Raw genomic sequence first — 20590 nt, forward strand, 5'->3', positions numbered from 1 at the left:
AGTCGGAGAGTTGAAATGTTTGCTCTGTAAAAAGATGTTGCAAGTAAATTAATGATTCTTATGTTTTCTCCTTCATAAGACCTTCTGTCTTTTGTCAATCTCGTATCAATATTTGCTAAGGGAACAGTTGGTCAATATTAGAAATTCATACATTGTACAATAATCACTGATGTACTGATATTATTCGGAAGTTGATACTTTAATTGAGAAAATGGAAATTTTACACCTGCTGGAAAAAAGATACAGGCCATGCATGGAGGTTATAGCATTGACCCAAACATGTTTGGTCTCTTCATAAATTGATGATCCCACCAAGAGAGCAAAATGTGCGTTACAGATAAACGCCAAAACAAAGCCATGACTTTTAAAGGACAGTTTTTCAAAGCTATGAAGTCATACATAAAGCTTTCATAGAACTTTAGTGCTCCATATAAATAGTCCCATTGCATTCTTTGACTTTCTGGGACTGAAGCCAAATTTTATGGAACTACTTAAACAATAGGAAAATTAGAAAAGAAACTAGGTGGGACAATGATAAGCCAGTTAATGAACTATGTAGAGGAAATACTGTATTAAAAGTATTTTATATAATGGGGATAATATTAAGTTTTTTAAACGAATTATTTCTCTTTAAAACTTTGTGTTAGAAGAAAATGTCATTTCTTTATGACTAGAGTGAAAGACTTGCAACAGTAGACAATACATATTGTTGGCCTCGTCTGAGATATTAATGTGTACACTGAAACACAGTGACTTCATTTTGAAATCCTGGTGGAAAAGTGCTATATCCGTAGCTTGTATAAATCTCTCTGCCATTGGAATACACGGAGTGACTGCAGCGTCTGCCAGGTGAGATTCATGCCCAAGTAAGGGGCTGCATTTGCAATAAGTGGGGCTTTTTGGCATTAAGTTTAGGAGCTATTGATCAGGATCTAAGATCTGGATTTAGCTGGTCACTTATTCTTGGATTTATGTGCTTTGCAGAATTTGGGCTTTAGGTCATCAGCAGAAGAAGAGGTAGAAATAGGGAGCTGTGCTTCAGTTAGTCTGGAGTTCACTGGATGGCAGCAATCCTCTGAAAACCTCTCAGTAGACATCAGTTTGTCAAAGAGACCGTTGACAGGACGGAACGGTTGAAAAAGCTGTATAATCTCTTCCCTGGCAGTTGCTTCAGTCTGAGTTTAAAGAAAGCGTTGTCCTGATCCCGAGGCTGGCCATCACTGTAAAATGAGAGAAGTCTATGAAAATGTGTTGATCAGGGGAATAACTGCCTTTTTCAGTTCTTTAGTACATTTTTGACTTAATAAATCTTGAACTACTTTGGCTCAGAGATGACGTATATTACGATGTTAGATAGGAGTGTTTTATCTTCGATTTTTGGCCTCAAATATGAGTTCATTGTGGAAGGATGATGATGATACTTCTCTGCTATGTTGTTGATTCATACCTTTCTTCCAAGAACTGTGAGCTGTAACAAATGGCCAAGAACTGTGAGGCATGGTGGAGAGAGTCCCGGAGAAGCCATTTCAAACAGTAACAGCTGATTGCCTCAGATGTGTATGGGGGAAAGCGATTATATATGGCATGTATCCAGAAGGACATCAGTCCATAGTCTAGAGCCGTGGGGTTTGGGCATCACTGAGCCCTGTAAACAGAAGTGATAGTACATCAGTGCTGTCTAGTGCTTTATCCTAGATGTCCCAACTGTTGCCAGACTCCTAAGGAAAGCAGTTCAGATAGATCCAGCAGATCTTTTCCTTTTCTAAAGGCAGAGCCTCAAAGGCCTGCTCTCGAGCTGCAGAGGAGGCCACTGAAAGCCAAGAAAGCCTGGAAAGAGTCAAAAAAACCCAGTGAAACAGTGGAACCTATGTAAGGTTAGTAAAGATGAGAGCCCTCCGTGGGGAGTCCTGGGGAAGGTCCAAGGCTGGCAGACCTGCTGTCCTCCAAAGACAGGAAGATGAAGCCATGCTCAGTGGTGCCAGGGGTGCATGGTTTGAAGAGGAGGTGCTGGGAAGCCAGGGAAGACTTTGTGGTAAACAGTTAATCTTGGATGTTACACAAGAGTTACGGCCACTCCAGCAGCAAGCTCATACTATTTATCACAGGCAGGTCACAGTGGAAGCAGGATTGCAAGATGGAGAAAACCATTTTCCCTCACTCCTTGCAACTGGGCATTCACCTTCAAATGACATTGATAAAATGAGACAGACTGTAGCTCATTTCTCATGCCAGCATTGAGGAGAAAAAATGCACAATGCACGTGCCAGAGCTAAGTACATAATGCACAGCAAGATGGATGGATTAAAGGACGCTGGCTGTTCACCGTGAAGCCAAGAAGGAACTTAATCTGCCTTAAAATAAACAAATTCAAAGAGACATTTGCTCCTTTCATTTTTAGAACGAGACATGTTATTCACACTTACGTCAGTTTTTTTCTCTCTATTTTAAGGTGGTGTATTTATCTTAAAAAAGGGGGGGGGGAAGGGGAGAGGGTGGAAGGCAAATCCAAATGATGGTCAAGAAGGGAATAGTTTACTCTTGGCTGATTGTCTGTAAGTGCTCAGAAGAAACTAATCCTGCAGAAAAGTGAGACAGGGTTGGGGAATTGCCCGAATCACTGGAGCTGCACTTTTCTCAACGTGGAGACATGAATAAGTCCAGGAAATGAAACCTTCACACCCTGTCACCTTGTCTGTCAGCCTGTCGCATCTTGAGCAGTTAAGTTTCAGAACTTTAATGGTTTTGCTGTAAAAATTTACTCATCTGGAACTGGTATGTAAAATCTTAGGATAGAATAATGACCTTTATTAAAGAAAAGGACAGAAAACCTCTTGTGGGAAATTGTCTTGGATTTGGAGTCTGAATAAAGTCTGAAGATGTGTTTTGCTTTGTCTGGCCTCAGTGTAGGTGGATATCTATGGGGTATTGAAAAGGCAGAAAATAGTGAAGAAAGGAACAAAACTATTCTAAATTCTGTGATCTCTTTGGGCCCCCTAGGCTAAAATGTATAGAAACAACATACATAATGAGGTAGCTGTTTCTTTTTTATTGAATTCATTTTCTTCAGTTTAAGGGCTAATCATTCAATGATAAGAAGAGCTTAGGAGTTTTATTCAGGGGAAAAAAAAGAATTATTTTAAAATATGAATTCAGTTGGTGGTCAAAATTTCTTTTGCTGAGTTGAAAATGTTTTTTGATAATTGTTTTTCAACTGTTTGGCATATTTAAGGAGGGTATTTTTAATTTGCAAACAATTTTTTTCCCCTGCATGTGGAAGAAAGGTATATAATTACTTCAACTCAAAATCAAGCAATTGCTCAGTCTTTGTAGAAGAAATTGATGTTTAAGAGAGACTAGATGCAGAGAACTATTTCATTGAGTGACTGGCTTGGAACAGTGGATTGTTTGAAGAAATTCTGAAACAAAGGGCTTTTTAGCTGCAGCTGGAAAGTCCATAACCCTGCAGCTTGGTTTTGTACTGTTACGTATATATATCCTCAGTCTCTCAATGCAATTACAGCGCAAGAGTTGATTTGGTTGGCTGGGGGACTCTGATTACTCTTGAGTTGATAGCCCATTCACATCTACACGTATAGGCTAAGGTGGTAACTCACTCTAGGACATTTTGTGCTCGGTTTTAAAATAATTTGGTAGGCATAGACTGTGAATTACACATGCAAATTATGAACTTGCATTCTTGTTCTGAGTGTTAGCCAAATTTTTTTCACTTTTATTGTTTTGCTTGTGACAAACACAGTTGGTGATAAATGATAATAACGCTACATTTTTCAAGGCAGGGAAGTACATCATGTTCAGGCATCAAACCTGTTCTTTTTCTATTTTAGGGGACTAAAAGCACACAAATAGCCCCTTGTCCTCTCCCCTCTTTTTTTTTTTTTTTAATGTAACTGGAACATTGGGGTAGGATTTAGAAGTATGATAATAACTCATTCCTTGGGCATCCAGTTTGTGTACCAAAAATTAGTTTTTGACGGACTTGTAATTTTGAGAGTAAAAAAAATGCTGGACTTCAAAACTTTCCCCATCCACCATTGTTTTTACGGCGTGTTTTACCATGTTTTTCATTGGAACATTTCACATTAGATTTGGTGCTGAAATAGGAAATTAAACAGTTGCCTGAGCGCAGGCTATGGGAAGAGGCAAGCTCGGTAACCGAGGAGTGCAGTTAATTGTAATGGATCCAGCAGACAACTGCATTACCAAGATGTATCCCTATTTAGCTCATGCTTTGAGGCAGATACAGTGACCCTCGTCCTTCCATTGACTGTGTCCCAGGGCTTCCTCACCTCCACCCGAGCACTTGCGCACGAGGCTGGGGTTTGGGCCGTGCCTGCTCCCCTTCCAGTTATTGTAAGCAGTGGTAGCGATAATTGGTGCAGGGACAAAACGTTTTTCCCTATGAATGCAGTCACTGCTTTTAATTTCAGGTGACTTTGTTTCCGTATTAAAACTGGTCTGTTGGGTAATGTTTGTAATTTGACAGATTTATTCAGCAGTTCATGAAAGTTCCTGGGGAATCATTGAAGAGTTTCTAAAATTGCATGCAAAACTTTTAAATCCATTTTGTTTCAAAATAATTTTCTCCATATGGCACCAGTGCTTTGTGTATATTTTTGGTATCTTTTTCCTTTTTATCTTTAAGACTAAATGTGCATGTGTTAAAGGTTTCTCTAATCCAATCTGGTCATGTTTTTCTCCCTTGAAATCCTGTTGGCGGTTCTATAGTTATCGCCACAGTAACATCTGATGAATCTCACTTCAGAGGGGAGAACAGGCAACAGGAGGAGACAAAATGGTAATGGATGAAAAAAATCCTGCCACCTGTCCTGGTTTCAGCTGAGATAGAGTTAATTTTCTTCTCAGTACCTGGTACAGTGCTGTGTTTTGGATTTAGTGTGAGAATAACATTGATAACACACTGATGGTTTAGTTGTTGCTCAGTAGCACTTATCCTAAGTTAAGGATTTTCAGTTTCCCATGCTCTGCCAGCAAGCAGGGGCACAAGAAGCTGGGAGGGAGCATGGCCAGGGCAGCTGACCCCAACTAGCCAAAGGGGTATTCCATACCATGGAACGTCATGCCCAGTATATAAACTGGGGGGAGTTGGCCGGGCGGGGCGGATCGCTGCTGGGGCATCGGTCAGCGGGTGGTGAGCAATTGCATTGTGCATCCCTTGTCTTTTCTTGGGTTTTATTTCTCTTTTTTTTTTGTTGTTGTATTGCTTTTCATTACTATTATTATAATATTTTGTTATTATTGTTAGTATTATATTTTATTTTACTTTAGTTATTAAACTGCTCTTATCTCAACCCGCGAGTTTTACCTTTTTCCCCCAATCCTTCTCCCCATCCCACTGGGAGCGGCTGCGTGGCGCTTAGTCGCTGCCTGGGGTTAAACCATGACACCACCTTATAAAAGTTGCATGCCATTTATTAATTTATTTAAGAAAAACTTAAAAAAAAAAAAAGGTACGTTTGCATGTGATTCCCAGTCTCCCAGTGTGTTGTAGGAGCTGGTGTTTTCTAATGTATTACACCGAGGGTGTGGAGATCTCTGCAGCTGAATCCTAGCTCAGTGTAGGGCATGTTCAGATGGTGGAAGCAATGTTCGGTGTTCCTGCGGTGAGGATGTGCTGGCTGGTGTCTCTGGGAGAGATCCAGGCTGAGGAGAGGCACTGGGGTTAAGCCGTGGGCAAAGAGAACCCGCAGTGTGCATGGGCTGTGCTGGCACAGCGAGCAGAGGGACTAGGAGCCACCGAAGGCATGTGTGCGGTCAGGAGAGCCCAGGGTGACAGTGAAAAACTGTACGGCTGAGCAGGAGCAGCCTGCAATGTGCTTTCCTGCTGACTGCCTAAAATAGATGTTGTACCCAGAGGGCTCTCCGTGAATGAGCAGGCTGTGCCCAAAGCATTCGTAACGCACCCTGAGCCTTGTCAGCTGCCCGATGACATTATTTGGGTTTAAATTCCTTCTCCTGCTTGAATTAGTATCTTCTCTCTAATGATGCAATATGTTATGAATAGTAAGTGTTTTCAGTGAACTTCTGACTCCTGTTCTCAGAAATCTGTGAACCAGGTAATGAGCCAAGATGTTAGACTTCTGTCCTGCACCTGGGGTATGGAAGTTGTGTACAGAACGGTTCTTGCTTTTCAATTGGTAATTCTCCAACAGAGATAGTGCAAAGACAGTCATCTGTAGTTCTTGATAAGGAGTGCTGTTTACTGTACATTTGCACAAAGTGGTCTTCATCCAGCAAAAATGATGCTGAAATGGTAAAAGTGGGCAGCAGGCCGTGGTACGGGTGCTGGGAGGTGTGCTGGGGCTGCCTGGGGCTGAAACGGGCAGTGAGCAGCTTTCACCTTCCGTCGTCCCAGGGACTGGAAATGTGGCTCCACCTTTGAAAAGTGCCCGGTAAAATCACTACGTGGGTCTTCGATACAAAGACAGCCTCTCTAGTATGAGACATGTTGTTTATTAAAACTTTTTTTTGGCAGAAATACCATTTGTAAACTTCAGCAATTGTCCATGTTATCAGGACTCTGCTTTGCCATGCTGGAATCTGTCCTGTGAGAAGGAGTATTTTTGGGCTGTTTTCCTTAATATGTGTTTTGAACAAACATATAAACGCATTGATATCTGTGTATGAAGCTATGACTTGGGGGATGTATTTTTACAATTTGTGTCTGCTGTCCTTTAACAAACAGGGGATTAATTTTGTTGTAAAACCTTTAAAGTAAATCCAAGAGAACTGGTATCCAGCTGCTGTCCCATGGTTTACATGAAAATCTCCCAACGCTCTGTGTAACATAGTTTGTTATGTAATTTCTGCAGTAACATACAGACTGCTTGAGCTGACAGGCATTTTTTTGAAAGATAGTTTCCAGAAAACAACATTTTCCAACTTGTTAGTTGATTTCTGCAACCCTGCAATTTGGAATGTACTTGAGAACTTTGCAATAGTTTATATCATGGAGCCTGAACGTGCAATAAAAGTCATTTATCAATAATTGAACAGAGTATTGTGTTCACTTAATTCAGATTTTATTGAAATTTGTCAAAATTTTCTTATTATTTAAAATACGGGCTGAAATCATCTGTGTAGTTGTTTGGTTTTTTTTTTAACTTTGAGCATGTGAAGAGGTCTGAGTGACATCACTGAGCTCATACTTGTGGTCAATTAAATGTGTGTGCATGTATGTACGTGTGTGCATATATCTACACACACGTGGATTCTTCCAATGTTGATGCAATAGTGATAGCTGAATTTAATAACACCCTGATTTAAGTCGCCTCTGTGACTACTGTAAAATACATACAAATGTAGCAAGCAAAACTCTGCTCCATGGTTGTTGAGGGCCCGGTAAGCAACCGTCAGTTAGTGTCTGGAGGAGATCCGTTCGTCAGGTTCCTTTAGGAGCTGACGTGAACCCCTGATGTCCGCAGCGGGAGCCGTTCTTCAGCTTTGCAGATGGGTGCTTAGCCTCTAGTCCAGTGAGCATTCTATAACTCTTCACTGCTAGAAAAGCTTTAAAAATACATTTAAATTTTATATAGGCCTAAGTGTTTAAAAGAAACAAAATAACCATGAAGACTTTATACATTTATGTGCTTGCTCATACAAAAGCAGTCTGGGATGACCTTTTGGGCTCTTACTACTGCAACAGCTTGAAGGCTTGCTGAGCATTGACAGGAGTTGCTTGATTCCGCTGTTAGCTGGGTTGGTAGCTTATTGCCATAAAACTCATGATGTAGGGTGGTTCGTTCTTTATTTATTTCGATTTACCATCTTAAATCCTTTACATTGAAGCTTCTCACCTGTCCAGCACTGGTACTGAGTTTGACCTGTTGTGTTCTGTATTGTAAGTATATAAATACTGACTTAGAAATATTTTCCTTGTCATGTTAGAATGTGAAATTATGTGTGAAGATGAAAAACTAAATAATCTTTTCAAGCAGGTTTTTAAAAAAAAAAAGTTGTGACACATCTAGCTTGATTCAGTCCTCATTCACCTCAATTTGCAGTATCCAAGGCACTGAGATGCTTTTTTTTCCTTTGTCTAAGAAAAGCATCCATTAAAGTTTTAAATTAATTATTTTAATTAAGAAATAAATAGCTTTATGAAATACGTCTTTCAATGGTCAGTTGCATTCTTTTCAGAATATGTGATCAAACCACAGAGCAAAACCATGTTATTTCAGGGGCAGATAGCAGCTGAAGATTGTTGTGACCCTGTGTAGCGTATGCTTTCGTCTCTTTTCTAGATTGTGGCTTTTCCTCAGAAGGTAGGTTTGACAAGGAAAACTTGCTTCAAGCAGCTCAAAATGAGCCACCTCTGTTCATGTGACGAGTTACTGTGGTGGCTGGCAAAGCACGTTTCACTTGGCTTTTATCTGGATGTGTTGACAGTCTTGGCAGTTTGGATTTTTGTCGCTAACAATTTCAATGTTGAGGTTTTGTCTTTGATGTTGATTCATTTTTTTTGTTATGGTCAAAATGTAAGCTTACACCTAAGCCTTGAGTTTTGAGGATGAAAGCACCTTTACTCTTTGAAATGTTGTACTTTACCCACCGAAGTGTCTTGCAAATCCTCTCCAGAGAAATTGTCTGGTGCCTGTGAATATAAAGCTATCGTAGTTACCAACAAGAAGACATGAACAGAGAGAATTGTCTTTTTGTTAAATAATGAAAATGAGACCCAGTAATAACTCTGAAAATTATGTGATGCGGAGACAGAACTTTCTGGACTGTGCTGTTGGTTGAAATTTTTTCTCGTTGGTTGAAATGATTTCTCGTTGCCAGTGCTGTGTGGAAGGGTCTGTCTCATCTACGGATTCTACTGCCTTTGCTAAGTACAGCCCTACTTTGCTGTTGGTGTTGCAAAAAAAAAATTTACACATGTTTTATTTTCTTCTTCAGCTCCAGTTCAGACATTTTGAGAGATCTGCAAGGGCCTGAGACATATTCACCATCCTCTGACAAGTAAGTAGAATGTATGAGTGGTACAGTCCTTGTGAATGATTTAGGTCAGTAGTTTCCAGTTTGTGGGATCCTACGCATTTTCTGCAGGAGAAGCAAATGCTTCTGAAAAGTCAGGTTCTTGGAGCATCTCCACAGTTGTGGGAGACACAATTTGGTCAGTGTTTTTGGGTCCTTGGAAGATAATACCTGGGCGCTTCAAGGATCCACAGATGACCAGTTGAAAAACATTGTTCTAAAGTATATTTGAGTATGAATATATTTTTAAAGAAAAGAAAAAGAAAAAAAATAATGAGGGAACTGATTTTTATGGAAAATTAAGAGAATCTGATCTTCTGTTGTATTTAAAGTTACATTGTTGTCAGTCTTACCTACATCTCTGTCAAGTTGAACGTGCTGGAATTGCAGCATCTGTTTTGATTTACTTTTGTTTGCAGAGATAAGAGCACTTTCTTGTTTTTAAAATCTTATTTCTTAAAACCAAAAATCCCCTTCTATTATGTAGTGGTAATATTTAAAATTTGGGTCTAGCTGTACAAAGAAATAGTAAGAAACCATCCAAGGATTCCTGAAGTAACCAAATGAAATACATGAAGATGGAGAGGAGATACAGGGATCTATGTGGGTGCTGAAGGTGTGCAGTTATAGTGAAATTTGGAATAGCGTAGTGTTAGATCAACTGAAAAGCTCTGTAGTTATACAAAGAAACAGGAACGAAGACTGGTGGAGTCTGCAAAAGTAGTACAGTTTGCCCTTGCAGCTGAAACTGGCTTGATCTGGGATCTCTCTTCAAATATCACTTCCACTTTGGTAGTTGTTCTTAGGAGCATGATGAGAACCATATTGCATTTAGTTCTCATATTCTGCTTTTTAAAGAGCATTTATGACACGATTTTCTCTATTATCCATTACATACATATGTGGTGAGTAGATTGTGACAGCTCTTAAAATTCATGATTAATGACAGAAGTAACATTTGAAACTCTCTTAAAATGTGTGTTTAGATAACCTAATAGATTTTAAGCAGCTTTAATGGAAGCACTGATAACGCCTTGATTACAGTGGTGTCAGAGGTCAATGGTAAAGTGCACCACTGGAAAAACAGAAAGTAATCATAAAGCCTTTCTTGTAGAGGGAGGCATCGCTTTGGGAAGGTGAGCGGTGTTTACTGGAAGGACACTCACAAGCACACATTAGTTTGTAGTACCTGCAAGTGACTCCTTGAGACGGGCAGTAAAGTAAAAAATACTTGGTTGTACGTATTGCAGATGCTAGTCTCTGTTCCCCTGGTGATGATCCTCTGGTGCTGCTGCCGTGTATCAAAGAGTAAGCAGCCACAGCTATCTTTCACAGATGTTTTTAGATCTGCTACAAGATTTATGCATGACCCTGATAAACAAGGGTCAGGGATCATGAGATCAGGGATCATCTAGAGTCCTTGGTAACCACCTCATTGCATAATTATCAATTACCTGTGAAGAAGTATATCTCAGCTGGCTATTTCTCAGTGAGTTAGATTGCTAGGAATTGGGCTCCTGAATAAAAGCCAATCTGTAAGGATTTGTGGCTCTGAATTGTGATCAAAACAGGAAAGGTGGAACTGTGGCCACCAGAGCGAGAGAGCCAGCAGCTTGCAGCTCCCTGCGTTGTCTTGACTAGATGCTTGAGGCATGAAAATGCACAGCAAGACATGGAGAAAACAGATGTCTGTCCCTCTGAGTACATCTTCTGCTGTGTGGAGAGGAGTGAAAGACATGAGTGGAGAAGCCAAGACAACTGAGAGCTGCCCCTGCCAGGGAAAAGGTCTTCATTTAGATACAAGTGTGATCACGGAGAATACATTTCTTTATACTTTCTTAGTATTTTAGATGCAAATCCTTATTATTGCTCTTAGTTTTACATACTAAAGGACAAGCCAATATTGTTCCAGAGTATGATCCTTAAAAGCAGGATCATTTTGTTAGCTGAAATGTTTTTCTTTATGTAAATGAATCATTTTTGTCAAATGTGATTTTCAGTCCCTCTAAAAAATATCTTCCATTTTATGCTTTTCCACAGTTTGGATGTGGGGTTTCTTGTGTCTCTGGAAGGGTTAAATTCAGGCTGAAGCTTCAGTGGAAGGAATATGAACAGGCTGCTCTTTGCGTAGCAGTGAAAGCGCGGCTCAACAATTTTAATTTACTTCATTCCGGGAGTGCATTCCTGGGAGTGGGAAAGATCACTGCTTTTTAACTCCCCTCCTCACTCCCCGGCGGGAGCAGTGAGCTGGCGTCCTCTGCGGCGTGTCCAGACAATGCGCGGATGCCAGGCATGTGGTAGGGCACTTGCAGTGGGAAGATTCAGCTCAGTGTTCCTGTCTGTAACCCAGGATGGTCTCTGCGGAGCTGTGTCGGGGCGACGCGAGCAGGACTGGATCTTTCCACTGCCCATTTTGTGACCATTTTCTTTTCAGTGTTTGCCAGCGTTCTTAGCAGGAGAGTTACAGGTTTCGTACAATTTCAGACTGAAGGTCTCTGAAAGAGAATTAGACCATGTAAAACAAGCTTAAAACTCACGCAGACCCTTTTATTTTCCCTGAGCAGAGGAAAAAAATGGGAAAAGTGAGATGGAATGGCTGGGTCTCAATTGAAATCTGTAGCTTTGGTTTCTGAAAGCAGCCTTGTCGTCTGTTCAGGTGTTAAGCTGAAGTTGGTCTGACCATAACAACTTCTCTAGGTGCTTAGCAGACAGAGAGAGACTCATGTGAACAGATGGAGTCCTGAACCAGGATATTGTGCCTTTTTCAGTGGGAAAAGTGATTTGTTCAGCATTTTCATTTACATGACAGATCTAATAAAGAAGCACTAAACATTCATGTTCTGCATTTAGAATAGTCTATTTTTTTAAGCTTTGAATGAAAATTGAGACATTATATAAATTTCCTAGAGTCTTTTTTAATTTCTACTAATTGTCTTGTTTTGTCACAAAGAGATTAGAAGATAGTACTCAAAAATAAACCCAAGTATTTGTATATGACATCCTTGCTATTTATTTGTAAAAGTGCACAAATGGAGCAGTGTAGGGATATTTTAGTGGCGGTTTGGAGTATATTTTTAGCAAAACTTCATTCCTTTCCTGAACCTTACTTAAGCACAATTTCAGTGTTCTCCGTGATTTCAAAAGCATTTTTTTTTTCTTGCTTTTCTCATCTGTTAAGTGACAAATCCAATGGCTGTGGAGTAATATAATTGGGACGACAGAAGTTCGTATTGCTCTGTAACTGATGAAGTTGGGGCAGCATTTCAGGCTCTCAGTAACCTCTTGGTGAGCACTTATAGAATGTCTCACAGTTCTCTGATGCGGATGTCAAATAGGCCATTGATGATGCCAACTTAACTGCAGGTTTGGGTCAGTTCCTTGGGCAGTATCAGATCTGAATGTTTAAAAATTAATGTGGGTTTAATGAAAGGCTTTTATAGTGACTTTGCCATTCAGTCATAGCTCAGTTTCACTCCTAAATACAGTTGCAGCTTCTCTGTACAGCTTTTAATGAAATTCCAAAAATGATACCTGGTGGATATATTTCCTATACGACTTTGTTGTGTGGAGAAAATAAAAAAAAAAAAAGGGACAAAAAGGACTATCAGTCAGTAACTGTGCGCTGTTGCATTCAAGATCCCTGCCTACCTCAAAGTGTACCTTGGTGTTGTGAGAAATAAGTTCACTTCATCCCTAAGGTAAGGTAGGGTGCTAGAAATGTCATTGCAACATATCTGTACCTGACTTGACCTGAGATGGGGATAAAGGACTGTGTAGCATGTAGTCTGGATCTTATTGTCCCTAGACAAGCAAACCTCATTATTACAAAATGCACCATAAGATATGGGAAGGGATCTGACCAAAGTACTAACATTTGCACATTCCTGTAGAAGGTCAAGTACATTTGCTTTGCGTTTTTAATATTGGTGGCACTATGCCATGCAACCAGTGGATCAAAGTCTAGGAGTACAAAAATGTTCTTACCCTAATTAAAATGAACGTAAACCAAAGTTGAATCTATTTTAAAACCCCTGAAGTACTCAGTCGTACGTCCTTACTGCACAAGGAGATGTGCGTGGAGAGGCCGTGGGGCTCCCAGAATCTTCCCGACTCGCAGGACACCTTGCTGCGGAGGCTCCTTGCTGCGCAGCTCTGCAGCTGGTGCCTTCCCCTTACACACGAGCGCGCCGCTCAGGTTTGGGTGCTCGCTGTGTGGTACCAGAGTCTCTGCAGCAGGGACCAAGTACCGCCGAGTACCTTCCTCTGCTTGTAGATGCTCAGACCTTCTGAAATGCCTGACAATGCTGTGCAGAGTTTGGAAGACTTCTGAATACTGCCTTAATTCTTAAAAAGAAAGCTCTCGGATATGGAAAGCATATCAAAGATCAGAACATGTTCGTCTTTGTCCTAGTTCAGTGTGTCTTTTCAGCCATGCAGTGGAGAGATGTTTTTTCCACATGCTTTTAAAATATCCCACTGTAAGACAGTTTGGAGTTAAATGCTCCTTTGCTTTTCTGTAGTTAGTTATTAAAATAGTTGACTTCCTTTTTCTTTGGGCGAAGAACATACCTAACTCAGTCAAAATCACCTTTAACTCTTAACTTTCTGGAGACTATTTAAGCAGAATAGCACATTAGCAAGATACGGTATATTAACCAGGTTCATTTTAGGAAGACACTTGATCTGTGACAGTTGACTCACTGCTTTCAGAAGAGTGCATTTACTTCAGCCCTGTCTGGCTCCACAAACCAAGTCCTTCAGCCATTTCAACCAAGTCTTTTTTTCTATGGTCACTGCCTCCCATTCCCTGAGTTGAATAGATATACTCAAAGCATTGCCTATTTTCCCCCATGAACCACACTTATTAGTGTATACTGTTGGTGACTTAATTTTTATTGGCAGACAAGTGGTTTTAAATTCAAGTTCAGAAACAGAGTAAGGTTTTAATCCTTCAGATGTAAATTAAGTTCCTGGTCCTGGGCAAGCATCTTTGTGCAGGTAAGTGTTAATAGATGAGGCATAAAAATTTGAATCATATGTGACCTGCTCCTGGAAACAGCTATATACCTGAATAGCTCTGTTGACTTCAGTGTGTTGCTGGCATATAGGATTATACAAATGCTTAAGACTTTGCAGGTTCATGGCTTGATGAGCATTGAGTATTACACTGACACGGACCTTACGTTCAGAAATTGCCTTATTAAACAAAACCTCCAGGCAACAATTGCTTGTTTAACCCATTTTGGTGTCTGCAGGTGAGTGTCAGTCTGCTTAGTGATGTTTTGGGGAGAAATGCAAATCTCTGAATTGTATTTTTGTGAATGTGATTGCATATTTTGTAATCAAAAGACATTTTTTTAGTTTTTGTTTCTTCTCTCGTACCCTTTACACTTCAGGAGAGTGAGTCAAGTCACAGGGTTTAAAAAATTGCTGCTCCCTAGGAAGGGCCCTCTGCGCCAGATGGAGCAGTGGAGGAGGCTGCCTGCCAAAGAAGGGGGCTGTGGCAACAAGATGAGTACGTGTCTGCAGTGTGCAACCATCGTTCTCCACTTCTGGACAAAGCTAGAGGAAACTAGCTGGAGACTCATTTTAGAAGACAAAGAATTAATTTTCTGTGTCATTTTGGGGTCTATATTATGCTTTCTAGAGTAGCTGGGATTGGCAATACTACTTGTTTTTTCCCAGACTTTCAGGATATGTGTGTTCTTGTCTGAAGGTGTTAGCTGACATCTGGCACGCTTAAGTTCAGGTCAAGACAAACCCACAGAAGTGTCAGATGAGTAAGAAAATATTTTTCTGTCTAAAGTTTTGCAGGTGCAGTCATTTGTATTCCTTGTAACTATAGTAAAAATAATATCAGATGGAATTTGGGAACTCAAATGGGCTTTGCTAAATGACTAGACTTCCAGCCATTTGTCTGATGTCTTCATAAATCCTGTACGTGCGATGGTGGGAAAGGGGCTGCTGGGTCTTTATTTAATGGGTTGATGTAGATGTCCAGGGGTGAGGATTCCAGAGTCTCTCCTAGTGTTAATTTGCTTAACTATTGCCATCATTAAAAGGGTGGTTAATTCTTTGCTGAAAAGTGGGTGACACGTATAAGCCTGGTAAAGAGAGAAGTGGAAATTTTACACTTTGGAAGACTATTACCGTTTCTCCTCAGTCTTATCTTTTCCAGAGGAAACAAAACCAGATTCTGTAACCTCCCCTTTTAAGTCATGTTCCCTATGCCTCTAGTTGTTTTTCTTTTCTAGTCTCTTTGGAGGAGAAGGGAATGATAGGGGGAAAACCAATGTGCCATATACACACTGTTCTGGTGTTCCAGCTGAGACCTTGCTATAGCTGACCCTCCTGGGGGGCACTCTATGAAAAACAAATGTTTTGGTCTGGTTTGTGCCCCTCTGTGTCCCGTCACCCCCGCCCAGCTACTATATTTCCCCTTTTCAGCCTTTTGAATATCTTACATCCTCCACAGGTTCCCCATAATACAGTGGTACCTCATTGACCAGCATATTTTTGGACATTATTACCTTTCGCTCTAGTGAAATGTCACCCTTCTTCAGTGGAGTGATTCCCGTGCAGGCATGTATTTTCTCAGATACGTTACTGGTTGGTTTTTATGCAAATTCTGTGTTGGCATTTGAGGCACAAGCTGGTTTTAGACTCCTCTGAAGTCACCAGTGCTGGTACTGGGCGCAGATTCTGTCTCTTTGGCCAACTTGAAATGTTACTTACCAAGAATTAGTTATTTGTTTATTTCTGAAAGGCTCGATAAATATGAAAACTGTAATGAAATACATAATGACAGTGACACTGAGGTGCCCCGATGGCATCTAGCTAGAGTGGTGTGACATTCGGGTATTGGAGCGAGTCGTGGAGGTGGTGCAGCTGTGTTGCTGGTTGTGCCTCGCGGCCTTCTCGGGCTCCGCTATTACACAAGCATCTTATTTAAGCGCTCTCCAAACTTACGTAAGCAGCTATAAATCATGTGAGCAGTCCCAGTTAAGACAAAGGGTATGGTATTTGCAGGGTGGGTCTTTAGCTTGATTTTAATCAGCTATTTCTTGGAATAGATTTCTGTGACCGATATCTTCTCTGGCTTAGTGGTAGTTACAAAGCTTTAGATTACTAAAAGTTGTAATTAACGTCACCATTTTTTCAGTTTCCTTTTTTTTTTTTTAATTTTTCATTTGCATGGAAAATAGTTGATTAATTCCTCATTTCATTCAATGTTAATTTTTTTCTAATGTTTGCATCCTATCTTAAATTCAGCAAAACAAAGGTAGAAAATGTGAGATACTTCATTATAGAACAAAATCTGGATATAATAAAAGGACAGCAGAAAGTGATATCTGTAAAGTCATCTATAAAGTGGATGAAATACTTATAAATAGAGGCAGGATTGTAAAAGTATTTATGGAAGTAAAAATACAAATCAGTTGTCCTCAAGCACTTTAAACTAAAATAAATATAATTATTTTGTCAGCAGGATATTTGGTATGAGATGAAGGCTGCTACAGAGAGTTTACTTTGCCATCATAAGCTACAAGAACATTTGGAAATACTTTGAGATAATATTCTCTGGATTTAAATAGGTAATCAAGTTTAGGTTTTTATTTACTGGAAGAGGGACAATACTGATCTAAGACGGAGAATGGTGCTGTGCCAAAGCAAACGTAGAACAGTACAGACGAATGCAACTTTGATTTTCATTCTGCAGCTTCAGAACATGCCATACAAACCCATCGGGGTTTAGGATACTTGGCTGCGAGTGCCCGGGCTGTCGTCCGCCTCTGCTGCACGCACCAGCACCGTCACGGCCTGGCCTGCCTGCGAGGGCACGCTGTGGTCCGGCTCCTTCCTCATAGCACATGGCAGCGAAGAGATCGTTATGTTAATGACTGCTTATCATGACATCGCTATTTGAGTTCTGCAGACCATCATTTAGGATGCTTTTCTGTGGTATAGCCGAGTCCTTGTGAAGGCGGTATCGCACAGTGCCACGGAAAGCAGCACAGCAGGGTTAGGGTCATCGTGGTGCCTGTCCTCTGGAATGCACCCAGCAGCCCTGGGAAGAAATGCAAAGCAATACCGAGAGGCTTGAAGGGTAATAGTGAACAGCAAATTAGATGAGCCCCTAAACATTATTTCTCTATATTAATTATATAATCATATCTGCAATAATTTACCAAATCTCAAGAACTGCTTCGTGTCAGTTTTCTATCAACCTATAGACAGGATATTTCAAGCTAGAGCTCAACAATTCATTAGTAAGTAAGCAATGCAATTCTTCCCAAACTGTGCCAGTGTGCCAACTGTATCTGAGAAGATGATCTCAAATAAATAAATAAAAATTGATAAGAAATGCCCCTTTTTTCACAGCCTTGTCTGTGTATGTATTTCTGCTCTTTATAGCCAAATAATGTCTCTGGGCAAGTGCAGCAATTAGTTTTAGGGAAAGAAACATGAAGTGTTTAATGTATTTTTAGCTTTACTTAATGCAGTTAGTTTTGGAGAAAAACCCTTACGTTGTTTTGTCAGGCCGGTCTCACCATCGGTAAGTGCTTTGCAGACCATTGGGAGTTAACTGTGTTCACAGATTCATTCGCTGGCTGGGGCTGCTGGCAGGGGTACCTCTGGCAGCGGGGGGCCAGGCAGGTAGTCTCTTGTTTGTGGGAAACTCCGTGCCAAGGCCATGGCCGTTCGGTACCAAAGGGGTGCAGCCGAAGGGCTCCAGCTGGCTTGGAGAACTGTAGGGCTGCTGTGTGCCCATGAGCTAGCAAAGCACCCTAGGATGGGAAAAGCGAAGGTGATTAATAGGCGATACGCTGCATTGGACAGGTTGTCCATCCAGGTTGGGATCCTTCATTCATCGGTGCCCAAAGCCACGTGCTCTGGAGAAGGGTTAGTGTATCACTTCCGTATCTTACCCTGTCCCTAAAGAGCGTGCTTCTTCAGTGTCGTTCATCAGAGGCTCGTAACGACCTGACCACCAAGGTTAATTGTCCTTTGCTCTGCCATGCAAGTGCAGAGCTGGATGGAGATAGGCAAATTCTCCTTGATGTAGAACGGAAGATACGGCCCGTGTACAAGAGTTGGGTACGATGGATACAAAGAGCCACAGCTCCCTTGGGTTGGGTTGAAAATAGCTGCTGTAGAGCTTAATTGAAAGGAAGAAAATAATTTGTATCATGGCACGCTGAAAACATCTGTGTATCCATTTATGAATCCTTTCATCAGTTAGCCTGTGCGTTTTAGCTCGGCATGGAACTGCCTTTGGCAAGGCATTACTGTACTCAGAGATTTCACAAAACTCAGCCTTAGCGTTGGCATTGAATTTAAATAATGCAAAATTGTGAACTGCAGCAGAGAAAAAGGTGAGATATTGAAAGAGGTTTTGTTAATACCTAATTTCACTAGCTTTTAAAACCTTAGCTGCTTCTAGGTTAAAATGAGGGATCCTCTCCCCTGAATGAATGCAGGGGATGGAAATCGGGGAGTGGAGGGTACAGCTGGGAGGGAAAGGCCTTCGCCTTCGGTCGTCATGCATTGTAGAAATCACGCCTGTGAGATTTGTAGCGTTGAGGACTGGGGAGGGTTGGGTAGGGTGATGCATATGCATCGTCTCTTCCTTCTGCGCTCTGCAGGTATGTGCGTTTAATCACACTGCCGTCTCCAGAGGTACAGGAGTTCTGTTTCCATCGTGGTGCTGAGCTGAGCTCTGAAATATGAGTTGTTCCTGTTAATCTCTTTTAGTATATATCTTGTAGCAGCCAACAGAGACACGGACTTTGGCATTTGAGAGTTTTCCGCTGTTATTTTCAGCTGTGAATTCCCAGTTTAAGCCAAATGAATAATCCCTGCAGGATGGATTCATCCTAGCAAATGGTAAAAAAAAAGAGTGCATTTATAAGGAATGTTTAATTGGTAATAGCTATTGATGGATGAGTGATATCTTTCATGTCAACACTACGTGGAATTTTAAGCTCCAAGGCTGAATGATGGGAATTAGCTGCTTAATTTAAATATGGCTAGTTTAACAATTTTTTTCTTTAAAATTAACTCTATGACTAAAAAGAAAACACTTCTTTGAATTTCCAGTGGAAAATTCTTTGTCCATAAATGAGACGAGCCTCTGGCACAGAGAGCCTGTTTAAAGATGGGAGTCCCACGCGCTTTCCTTCTTGGGTAACCGTGACCAAAACCACTCGTCCTTTTCCTCAGTGGCTGTGCTGCTGAGGATGACTCTGTTTCGAGTTGACCTTTTCGGATATAACACGATCATGGTTTCGTCAGCGCCAGGGGCTCTTCTCATTTATGGACAAGGAATCTGAAAGGTTGCTGCCGCTCCTGCCTGTTCCAGACTGGTCCCTGGTGACGGGGGAGAGGCACCGCGGCTCCCCTGTCCCTGCGGGCTCGGGGTGAACCGGATGGTTCGTGGGTGCTGTCATCTTCTTCGAACAAGAAGATAGAGCAGTATTTCCCTTCACCATCACCAGTAACGCGTGTGTGTGCCCGCATACTGCTTACAGTACTTTAATACCGCCTTCAGTATTTGCTGTGTTTAGAGCATCTTCAAAACCATATTTTCCTTTTTTTTCCTTTTTTTTTTCCCCCCCCAGCAGCAGTTCTCTGGGTCTGAGAGTTGACAAAAGAAAGTTGCATCGGCCCCGAGTGCCAGAAAATGATCAACTGCTTCCCAAGAGTAAGCGGAAGAAGAGCTAGTGCTGCAGTGATGTGAAGCCTAAAACCGCACAGAAGGCTTAACGCTGAGAAATACTTCTTAGTTTTTTCCAGTTTTCAGTGTATCTGGGTACTTACTAAAATGCTGAATTTTCGCGTAACTATCATTCGCACTGCCTTAAAATAACCAGATTGGTGTGCTGATGTCTTTTGTTTACAGCACTGTGGGCCATCCATCTCTGAGATGGGCCCTAAAGTGCCGGAGTCCTGCTGGAGCCCCGAGCTGGCGCTCGTGCCGCGCCGCAGCCTCGCCGCTGAAGGACGTGGGTCTGCGCGTCGCCGCTGTTCCTGCTCGCGTCCCGCAGAAGCTTGCTCTGCCCTCTGGAAGCAATCGCGGGACCGCGTTTTGCTTGGGGCCGGGCAGATGCTGATGCTCCAGTTACCTGGCTCGGCTCGGGGGGAGGCGTCGGGGGAGCCGAGGGACCGGGCGGACTTCTGCTCTACAGAAATACGCTTTTTTTTGAATATATCCATGTAAACTTACTCATTAGTATGTGTCATTATTTCAGTTTAAAGTCATTAAATTTGAAAGAAATTGCAAAGTCATTGGACATTAAGTATTCTAGCTTTAAAATAAATATTAGCATTAAAAAGTCTTATCTTTCTTAGAAGATGATGGAGTTTTGTAATAAAATAAAGCGATGCAATAAAATTAAAGTAAGCCTGAACAACAGGGTAGGTTTTTAGAAATACAGCTCGTAAGCGAAATACATACCATGCAAATATTCAAAGATGTTCTTTCTGAGCCCTGAAGCTTTGGTCATAGCTTTTCATCGGGAACTCTGCAAAGGAAGCACAAAATCTTTTTGAGATTGAGGAGATTGGGGGTCAT

At 41.3% G+C, this 20590-nt stretch overlaps 1 protein-coding gene across 3 annotated transcripts in view; it reads left to right on the plus strand.

Annotated features, from left to right (window-relative positions):
* RAD18 (RAD18 E3 ubiquitin protein ligase) overlaps positions 1-20326 on the plus strand; it is a 61754-nt gene extending 41428 nt beyond the window's left edge. Inside the window, exons 12-14 of one of the 3 annotated variants that reach the window (XR_007767236.1) lie at positions 8938-9000; positions 19638-19828; positions 19919-20326. Coding sequence is in view for 2 of the 3 variants with exons in the window: in XM_050904694.1 (XP_050760651.1) it covers positions 8938-9000; positions 19638-19740 (166 nt within the window). In the remaining variant the exon portion in view is untranslated. Of the gene's footprint in view, positions 1-8937; positions 9001-19637 lie in introns of all 3 variants that reach the window. The other 2 variants (XM_050904694.1, XM_050904695.1) reach the window with 2 other exon arrangements.
* Positions 20327-20590: the final 264 nt, after the last annotated feature.

Source organism: Gymnogyps californianus, chromosome 13, assembly GCF_018139145.2.
Source record: "Gymnogyps californianus isolate 813 chromosome 13, ASM1813914v2, whole genome shotgun sequence".
NCBI lineage: Eukaryota > Metazoa > Chordata > Aves > Accipitriformes > Cathartidae > Gymnogyps > Gymnogyps californianus.